At 34.1% G+C, this 11,243-nt stretch overlaps 1 protein-coding gene across 1 annotated transcript in view; it reads right to left on the minus strand.

Moving 5' to 3' along the window:
* LOC106678822 (insulin receptor) overlaps positions 1-10,589 on the minus strand; it is a 270,951-nt gene extending 260,362 nt beyond the window's left edge. Inside the window, exons 1-2 of the mRNA XM_067047974.1 lie at positions 10,242-10,589; positions 9,781-9,938 (exon numbers count right to left, since the gene is read on the minus strand). Coding sequence (XP_066904075.1) covers positions 9,781-9,921 — 141 coding nt within the window. The 5' untranslated portion in view covers positions 9,922-9,938; positions 10,242-10,589. The remainder of the gene's footprint in view (positions 1-9,780; positions 9,939-10,241) is intronic.
* Positions 10,590-11,243: the final 654 nt, after the last annotated feature.

Consider the following 11,243-nt stretch of genomic DNA (forward strand, 5'->3'; position numbering starts at 1 on the left):
CGTGGGGCGAAACGTTGGCTCAATAAAATAGTATAATTATCTACTATTTGAGTTTTTTTTTACCGCACCCGGACCATATTCCATTCATCTATTCACACGGTCAATCAACAATCTTCCTATGTAGATATGTACTGACTAACTATATGCGACCATGTAATAGTTATGTACATATAATTATGTACTGGATAACTATATGTAACCATGTAGTACTAATTGTATGTAGCTATATTCTACCATGTACGTAAGTTTGTAGGATACAATTTTTTAATTAATTGTAAAAATGTATAATAATTCAGGATTGCGGATGTACGTAATGCGGAAATTAACCGTTTCTGATTGCTTTGATTCTATTTCCATTTTTAGTAGAATTATCAGTATAGTTCCAAAAAAAACCACTGTGTGTGTATTTTTTTTACGAGGGTAGATGGGCTAGAACCTATCCGTGTGTGGTAATTTAACCCACTAAAACCACTGCTCTACATCTCTTCCTTCCTCTCTCTGGAACCGTCGTAAGGCATTACTTATGGAGGGAAATGGCTGAGTGCCGCCTCGTTGTTTTCTTAGTATGAGTTTCATTGCCTTGTACTCCTCTCTTAAGGACGTGCTATGTATCGAGGCATTAGCCATTATTACAATAACAATATGCCGTTTATTAAGGTTTTCGCCTTCTGTCTCTATACCTGTAGAGGTAGGAGCCTTTCGAGGAACCTTTTAATGCGTCCCTGGATATATATACACATCTGTGTTTAATATTCCACATCCCCTCATTAGATCTACCAATACTTGTTACAACAAGAACGACAGGTTTTGACGAAGGGTCAAAATCAAATTAAGCAGGTGCAGGCCTTCCTGGACATGTCAAACTTTACCACCCCCTCTCGGGCCTAGGGAGGGGGACGCCTACCTCGGGAGCGTTCTGTCACCTATGGCCAATGAGGAATTAGATTCAAAAATAAGGTAACGCCCCAAAAAGGGAAGTGGGAGAAAAGGGAAAGGACAACTAGACCAGAAAGAAGAGCAGTGAAAAGGAAGACTTAGACGAAAAAGGACCAGGCAGAGAGAGAAGAGCAGGACTTGAAGAAGTTCTAAGAAGAGCTCTTCAGAAATGGAACTTCCAGGCTGAGATGATAGCCACGATTACAACACGACACCTACGGAACCACATCCCACGGCATGAATCAGCCGCAATAAGTATAAATTAAAAAATAAATAATGACATAATAATCGATATTTTATGGCAACCATCTGAATCATTACAATCATTTTAATAACAGTAATAAATTGTAAATAAATACTTAGTCTCTTTATGTAGTTTATATACTATTATATAACCCATTATACCACTCCATATTATATTATATAATTAATAGTTTTTACAACATTTTATAAATATAAAGGTATTTAATTGGTAAATTGGTGTTTATCGCCATCAGTGATAATCCTGGCATCCAGATTAGATCTCAAGGCAGTATATAGCAGACGGCTACTACCGCGAATGTAATGCAAGCGAACATATGTACTCCGCAGTCTGACATTCCGCGGTGTTGTCCATTTTGAATCATTATTGGTAGGCTCTAAAGCATCCATGTCGGGTCAACAATTAGGTTACATAGAACCTAACCATGCCGGCGACCATACCACAAACTATATTATCCTGTGTGTGTAATCTTAAAAAAAGTTGAACAACTGTACAAGAATTTTTTTTTATAAAGCTATAATAAAGCTTTCTATGATATATGACTATGTGCCTCTTCCTTTTAATGGCACCATAGAGAGCAGGATCCAGGATTAAAGATTAAACGCATGAATGGCCATGACAAAAGAGGAATTACATGAGAAGATTCATCAGTCATCATCACAAAGGGAAAGGTCATCACTGAGCTTCAGCAGGCAAAGGTAACTTCACAACTGTCCAACATCTATATTCCCTTCTAATGTTGAATATTATTTATGAATGATAGTTTTATTGTTGCGATCTGTAATAATAATAATAATAATAATAATAATAATAATAATAGATGAGGAGAAGATGGTTGGGGGTGCGGTCAATGAAAAACACAAATAAGTATGATTAACTTATTTTAATGTGCCGACGTTTCGTCTAGAGTTTCTAGCCTTCTTCAGGGCTAAAAACAAAACAAGATAACAACCACAGTAAGTATAGAAAAATATAAAAAGAAAGTATAAACAGAATAATTTTACAAAATAGTATAGTATGTAATTGTAATTGTATGTGTAAAATTATTCTGTTTATACTTTCTTTTTATATTTTCTATACTTACTGTGGTTGTTATCTTGTTTTGTTTTTAGCCCTGAAGAAGGCTAGAAACTCTAGGCGAAACGTCGGCACATTAAAATAAGTTAATCATACTTATTTGTGTTTTTCATTGACCGCACCCCCAACCATCTTCTCCTCATTTATCATCCACGGTCAACTGTCTCTCATAATTAATAATAATAATAATAAATCAATAAAAGCGATCAAATTATGAAGAAGATAGATCGAATTGCCAACGCAGCTCCCTCTCTTTGTATTTTTCTACTATTTATTTCAACCTGTCCCCGATACAGAGAGATAATGGAATATTGTAGTGTTCATCGACAACTCTCCAAGGCCTGAACAGTGAGAAAAACATTAGCATACAGAACGTTCACTCAAGATATAACTGATGCTCCTTATTACGTTACAAATAAGCTCATTCACAATGACCTTAACATCCCATTCATTGCAGATTTGGCCCAAAACAGATATGCGAGTTAAGGAACCAGTATTATCAATTCAAACAATTGCCCCTTGCCCAACTGTAGGTTCAGTCACTTTAGACATATGGTTCCATGTGTTCACATTTCCTAACAAAAAGAAACTCAATAAAAACAACTACGTTTCCAAAAGGCCCTTGAGACCATTCTTACAACCCTTTCAAGTATCCTATATCAAAAAGCAAGGGCCTGGTACTTAAGCAGGTACATGCTGTCATCTAACAATGGACTTGCATCAGTCAAACTATTATATGGTTAACATATGTAAGTCAGTGCACAAAAGTCTTAGGTCATGGTCCCTTTCTTAGAAATCAGACCTCCCAACTTCTCGCCACGCCTTTTCCCCCTTCCGGATACTTTACTTTTAAATCTCATAGGCTCTCTACCTCCCCCACCTAGTCTCCTAAAATTATCCGATTGGTCAAAACCCCTTCTCCTATTTCACTATTTTTTCACTTCCCAAGTGTTTATATATATTTTCTAGACTAGATAGCTAAGAAGATATAAGTTACAAGATAGAGACTGAGTAACAGTAACATGTAGTTCTTGTAAATATATTAGAATAAAGTCATTTTAGTCTTCACTGATTTTTTATGATATGTAATTTGCGTCTTTTCATTCCAAACTAAGTAGAATTAATGGGAAAGGACCCATTCTAACCCATTAATTCTTAATCTCTCATCCTTAACAATCCCTAATAATCCTCCGAGGCGTCTGAAAAGAAGATGGCCACGGGACCTTCTAATTTAAATTAATGCTTGAAGTACCACCAATGGTTGGTTCCTTCCCAAGATTTTCAAGTGTATATGAAAAATACAACATATTTACTTATTGTATTTACTATTTGTACAGTTGTAACTCTTATTAAATAAATAAAAAAAAAGTTATGAGATTGTTTACACTGGTGCGGGTCTGAATTGTCCATTGTGAATTATAACTATTCATTATCAAGAATTATCTTATCATAATCAGCAAATATCATCCATCTTATCATAATCAGCAAATATCATCCATCTTATCATACTCAGTAAATATCATCTATCTTTAATCACCTATCATTAGCCATTATCACATTTTATAATCGATGTAAAAGTCATATACAGGGGTGAGGTCAAAAAGGAACCAAAATTGTTAACAACTATTGATTTTTAGTATTATTAATATTTACCAACTATTTTTTTCCTACTTATTTATTTTCTCTTTCTGTATTTTCAGTTACAAGGGCAATAATAACCATCCGTGGTTTTGCCCTTAAATCCAAACAACAACAACTTTAGCCTTTGGAAAGAGTCCAATACTGAAGTTCTTTATCGGATGATGACTGAATTTATTTTTTTTTTTTTTATCCTTTGAATATGTTGAAGAATGTTTAAGGGATTACTTTGGAGAAAAGATATAAAACTGTGGTTAGGCACCAACCACTTAGCTAACTTACACTGAAATTACAAATTATAATAAGTTCCTATTTACATCCGTTCAATTGAGGCAATATCTACTTTCGACTTTTATAATTGAATTAAATCCCTAATTTTAACTAACGGACATCTCTCCCAACGGACAATTTTCAGAAGTTCCAATCTAAATTATAGCAATTGCAGTATAAGCTTTTTTTTACTTTGGCTTACCTATATACAGTAAGGGGAAATATTTCCATCGTGTAAATTCCGAATTCGATTTTTCGACGGAAATATACGTTTCAATGACATAATCAAATTGTCTGTGTGAACAAAACTGCAAAGTCACGTGAAACTAAAATTACAAATTAGGGCTTTGTATTCCTGTGATATTAGAGCAACTTTTTCGTTAAAATCGATCAGCCGAAAGTACAACATTATAGTATCGATTTTTCACAGCTTAAAAAAAAAAATTGTAAGGTAAATCAGTACCTAAAACTTGAAACGGTGTGTACGATGGTAAGTGAAAGTAATGAGCACAAAGCACCATTTATTTATTATTATTTTTTTTGAAGTTTTGAGAACAATCATTTATTTGGTTTGGGTTAAGGAAATCGATTGCATTTTATATTTAAAGATCTTCTCTCTCGTGCCTCTGACAAACTACGAGTTTTTATTTGCTTGAATCGTTCTTTTGGCAGAGCTATAAGTTAGGGGAAAGTTTGGTTGGGGCTGGAGAGAACCTCAGCTATTTCGTTTCCATTAACATGGAAGCGCAAAGGACCCAATCGCAGCACTACATGAGATCCTCTTAGCTGTAGCAGCCCCAAGATCCTTCGGCACTCCAAGACCGCTGGTGAGTCGGAAGTAAGATTCTGGCCATTTCATGAATCGAAGAAAATAGCTGACGTTCCGAGGTTTCGAGATCAATAAAAGATTAACATATTTTTAACCTATCTGTATGAAGTACACCTTCAACTAAAGACCAGACGCACATTCACTTGATTAGCTGGTGGGATGTAGTGAACTGTATATAATGGAAATAAAACATGGTTAACTGAATGAAAAATTTATTTTCTAACTTACAGGTAGTAGGGGGTGGCCGAAATAAAACATTAGCTGTTAGATATGTTAATGAATTTGGAATAACGAGGCTATGGAAAATTACAGATTTAATGATGTGGTTGATGATGATCTTCATTTCTGTATCCTGCAATAAAAGGAAGCAACTCTGTGGAGCATTAATTATATAATTCAGATAGTGGAGTATTGTCTGGGGATTTGTAAGTGTTAACTAATTAAAAGTAAAAGTTCAAGATGTCTTGAGTCTTGAGTCTTGACAGCGTGAAGTAATATTTTCAATACCCCGCCAGGTAAAACTTTGGTCCCTAAACGAGAAATGTTTTGAGATATAGATAGCAAATAAGAAACTTATTTTTTGAAAATTTCATAGTATACAAATTTAATTCTGTTATTTATTTTTCTCTAATTAATCAATTACTCTTTTCTGTTTACCTTATGATGGACATCTTAAATTACCTTACACGATCATGTACTGTCTGCCCAGAGAATCATGTGATAAGATTTCCCTGTACATTTTGTACATATAGAATAAGGATCAAAATTGATAAATGCTTACTTTGTCACAAATAAAATCATACATGACGACCTTAATGTTCCCTAAGTAACTGATCTAGCCCGAACCAGATATCACTCCTTCCATTATAAACTCCCTAACCACTCAAACCCCCTAGTTTCTAATCTTGTATCCTCTTCCATTCCTGACAATCCTCCGAGGCACCTGAAAAGAAGATGGCCACTAGACCAGCTAATGTAAAATGTCATTAGAGTGCTTGGTAGCACTATACTATTGGTATGGGTAGTTTCTCTACACGCCTGTAAAACTCCAATTTAACCTAGATCAGATTTACTAAATGCATTATAATGTACAGTTGTAAATAGCAATAAATAAATATTTTAAAAAACATTGATAAAGTTACGTTTTGTGGAGATATATGATTATCTTGTACTGATACTGGTATACGTGGAAATAACTTGTCTGGTAAGTGGGGTTTTGATCCATTTGTCGCCGACTACTTCTTTGAGGTTACTGCCTTGTTTATCAACTGGTATACTAGGCTTTTATATATGCAAATCCTATCTCCTATTAGTGGTCTTTGTCCATCAAGTTAATGATTTACTTTGAGGAAGAAAAATTGAATAGTCGGTGAATGATTGAATATTGACTGGAAAGTTAAAGTTATTCAGAAGAATAATTTATGCAATATCAGAAAAAAATGTACTGTCTGTCCTATTGCGGCTAATGGATAAATAAATAGTCGACATTTTTCTCGAATAATTTTAATAAATTTTTGTAGGCAATACAATGCAACTGTAGGTAGTTATAATCTTTGAGTTATAATTGTATTAATCAATATTACAACTATAGGGGGTGACGGTAGCAGCGTGGTGACGCGCCTGTCTGCCAACCCATAGATTGCGAGTTCGACCCCGGCCCTACCCGGGATTTTTTCAAGCAAAAAATTATGCAATACTCACTCACAACCGCCCCTGGGCATTTGTGAGGCACGTTAGCCAATGGGTGGCAATCACAAAAATAGGCGTGGGACTGACGGACCCATCATATGAATACCACGTCAGGAAACGCGCGATGTATCTCTTAAGTACATTGCGCGAGGCCTTGGACTTCCACGGTCTGTCGCGGTAATGGAAAAAATATATTACAACTATTTGAAGAATGAAAATCATGATATAGTAAGTTTTTATTTTTTTTTTAAATCTCATTAATATTAATTTCTAAGTCATTTAATTATTATCTAATCATGTTTCCTGTTATGTTATGCTTAGGTAGTAAAGTATTATTTTTTATGTTTTGAGAAGATTTCGTTTTAATGTACCAGTAATAATAGAACCCCTTTTATCCGGGGTGTTGATGGATGTTGAGGTGTCGTCGGAAATGTTTTTTTTTTTTCTTCAAAATATATCATGAACAGTTTGCTTGCTTGATACTCATTACTGATAAGTGAAATTACTATTCTATTCTTCCCTCACTCCTTGATTTCTCTATAATTTTCTCATTTCTTGATTACATTCATTCCTCTTCTGCTCCAGGAAAGATGGGGGGGGGAACTACTGTTGGCAAAAACCAAGATAGCCCTCTAGTGCCCAGGTTCCACTGAGAGGGCTGGAGGAGGTAAGCTTTTGTTGTTGGCCTAATGAGGCGCTTGTAGCGTCTTTTTTATGAGAACCCCTCCAATCCATTTCAGGCTTTCGGTTAACCTTAAATTATTCGAAACACTATCATTTTTTTTAAATCTGACTTTGATATAGTCAGATATAACGTGTGCCGGCATTATAATTGATGTCCATAGATTCAGTATTTTCAATTGTACTAATAAAATAAAATTAGGCAGGGGTTTTTTATTTAGAAGACCGTGAAATACTGTTACAAAGTCGTAAGATCCAATATCTTGAAACCCTTTTATGACCTCCTCTACCAGGAAGTTTATGAGTTATGAGTTGGTACTGCAACTGAAATTTTTATCCCTGCTTACTAGCTGAAACGTGGAACATTTTGTTTATTAATTAAGAGAGGAGAAATAATTTTGCCTTTAAAGTTTAACAAGCAAGGGTTAATAATATTTTTACATCATGAAGTATGCTATAAAAAATATTTTTAATTCATCTTATAGTGAGTGTTAATGGCTAACGCGACTGGCTACAAGTTAATTGATTAAATGTTTTTAGTTGAATTTATAAAATGTCCAGAATGAAGATTAGTCGATTATAGAAGGAATTTATTGTGAAAAATTCCAATTATGCAGAATTCCGAAAGGTCTCTTTTTAATATTAACAAGTTGACATTTTGTACGTTCGCATCTTTTCATATTCACATTTTTTCTAAATTACCTTTTTCCAAGAAGAAAATATTTTCAGAGAAATAATTAAAATTTAAAATTGCCAGAGCTGTCGCTGAAGTATGCCCGATTGCCTCCTCGTTAACCTAACATCAAATTGAAACTCTATTTTTTTCTCTTAGAAAAAATATTCTCCTTTGCAGAATGTATCTTAATTAGATTTTATCGATTAGTCTGTCCTGATAATTGAAATAGATAGTGAACGCCCTTAAAATAATATCTTCTTAACTGATTGTCTTTATGAATTATTTTATAGAAATAAACGAATTAAATGCAATTAAAAAACAAAGAAAAATGAAATCGCTTCCCAAAATTAAACCATAAAATCATAATTACAGACAGGCCAAAGGGACAATAATAGGCAATAAGATTTTATTAATTATATATTTAAGTCATGTATATGTCTAAGTGTCCTATTTCGTTCAATGGGTGGGTGCCCTATTTCGCTCAACGGGTGGGTGTCCTATTTCGTTCAACGGGAGGGTATTCTAGTTTGTTTAATAGGTGGGTGGCCTATTTCGTTCAACGGGTGGGTGTCCTATTTCGTTCAATAGGTGGGTGTCCTATTTCCTTCAATGGGTGGGTGTCCTATTTTGTTCAATTGGTGGGTGTCCTATTTTGTTCAATAGGTGTGCGTCATGCTTTCTTTAATAGGTAGGTGGCCTATTTTGTAATTTATTTTCCTTTTCCCTAGACCTTTATTTCTAATTTCCCTTACTTTCTGTCTTTTAGTATGTACTTTGTTTTTTTTATATTTCTCTTTTTCTACTTCTTTGTTTGTTATTATTTCTATTTTCACTATATCTCTAATATTTTTTTGCATTTCTAGTTATATATAATTTTTACATTAAATTTTATTTGAATTTACTTTATCGATTTATTTAGGTGATTAAAAGTTATTTAAATTTTTTAAAAGAAATCAGAGGCCGGTGTAGTGCGGAAATTTTGAGCTAAAACATTTTATTTTCTGATTTTTTTGATAATTATTTTAAGAGTTTTTTGAGGTGCTAAAACCGAATATTCTCAACTGGCATTCTAAAAGGCAGGTCTTAGACAGTTCCATTAGCCCAATGGTCACTTATGGATGCGAAGTGTGGTCACTGACTATAGCTCAGAAGAGGAAATTACAGGTGTGGCAAAATAATATTGGAAGAAGCATAGTGAATGCGAGGAAAAGAGATCGAATAAGAAATACTCACTGACGCACTGACGATGACAAGATTGAGCAAATGAAAATGGGCAGGGCATCTCCTTCGGTGCGAAGATGACAGATGGTCAAAAATTGCCACAGAATGGAATCAATATGACCTTCAAAGAAGAAGAGGACGTAAAAAAGAAAATTAGAAGCGATATGGTCAAGAGGATGGCAATACCCCTCTGGTGGAGAGCTGCTAGGAACAGGGATGTAAGGAAGAAGAAATGGAAAGAACTCGCCTCCCAATAGGGCTGGACACCCCGGGAAGTGCTCACTATTATTCCCGAAAGGGAAGGCCTATGTAGGAAAGGATACAGAAATATGGAAAGAAAATTGATAGAAGTTAATGCTTTGTCAATTATTATATATATAAATTTATTTATTTTTTTGTATCTTCCTTAAATGTTTATATTGTATTTTGTATGATTTTTATTTATTGCATAAATAAAAGGATATTTCATTTCATAGTATAGTACCGATACTATCGACTGACCTGAAGGTAACCCTGGATGCGACTGCAGGGTTCCAGGTTGAGGAGAGCTGAGGCCGAGTTCCTGATGTCCATGGAAGGGCAGACCCTGGCCGCCCCGAAGTAGGCCAACCAGAGGACGTAGAGCCCCAGGGCAGCCTGCATTGCCTCACATCCTACGTCTGCAACAATATACAATATTATAGTTTACAACTTACAATCATATATAATTATATTCATGTATTTAAAATGGATTCACTAAAATTAGCAAGAAAAGACTCGAAATACAATTCAAGCCATATCATAAAACATAAATTTGCCTCCTTTTTAAGGGAATCTACACGGATGGATCTAAAAGATCAGATTCAAGTTCTTTTAATTCAAAATACTTTTCAAAACAACTCCCAAAAAAATTTAAATTAAGTCCCTAAGAAATTAATCAAGATATTCATAATTGAGAAATAGATCCTCAATGGAGGGCTTACAAACAAAAATACCAGGAAACTGGGTGGGTACTGGAAAAAAAAGAGGAAATAGACTTGAACCTCTGGAACAAAAGAAGTCAAGATCTTATTTTCAGGCACTGAGCGTAGCAATCGTCTAGACTCTTGACCTTCAAAGACACAATGAAGTAGGTCTTTTCCAGTCATAGTCCAATAACAACATCATCAATATAAAAAAGTTGGCCTTGATAGGATTTTTGCTAATGAAATAAAGAGGAAAATTGACAAAAATGTAGTTATGATAAATAATTTTTAAATGCTTGAACTGAGTGGAGGAAGGTTACAAGCATTGTTGTGATAAAAGTTTAAGAATTAGTGTCTATTGATGAATGATTTTGACTTTGTTTTAATATGATATTTGACTAATAAGGTAATTAAACATATGTGGGATATACTAATTAACAAAAAAAAAAAACCTTTAACCAAAGGTTTTAATGTTTCATAGATATTGATGTTTTTGACCTGGGCAGAATAGCCTACATGAAGTTAGAGTTGTTTAAATTATATGGTTTCAAAGTTGTATTAAGGTAAGGTAAATTATGAATAATAATGTTAAGTCATTGAATTGTTTGTAGGATCATACATGTAATGGAAACTGTTTTGTAGTAGATTGTCCCTGAAGATGGCCGGATTGGCAGAAACGTCGGACTTACAAGAGAAATAAAAGGTTTTGAGACTATAATGGATAAAATTTGAATTATTTATTAAAAAGTTACCAGTCTCAAGAAAAAAATAAGATTATAAATAAAAAAGGAATTTTTTGGGAACGGGGAGGATAGTGGGATATTCTTACTCCTGGTTCCTAATTGTTACAACTACTTTTTAACCTAATAGTAGGCCAAGCATTGCTTTCCTGCTGCTATACTCGAGCTATATACATAAATTGAACACTATTTAAACTTTGATATTAGTTAGTATATAGGTGAAGTGATAAGGTGGTAACTATAGTAATATACATTCATATATACAGCTAACTTTAAGGTA

The sequence above is a fragment of the Halyomorpha halys genome, unplaced genomic scaffold (genome assembly GCF_000696795.3).
Source record: "Halyomorpha halys isolate HHAL.00 unplaced genomic scaffold, Hhal_1.1 Scaffold162.1, whole genome shotgun sequence".
In the NCBI taxonomy this organism is placed as follows: domain Eukaryota; kingdom Metazoa; phylum Arthropoda; class Insecta; order Hemiptera; family Pentatomidae; genus Halyomorpha; species Halyomorpha halys.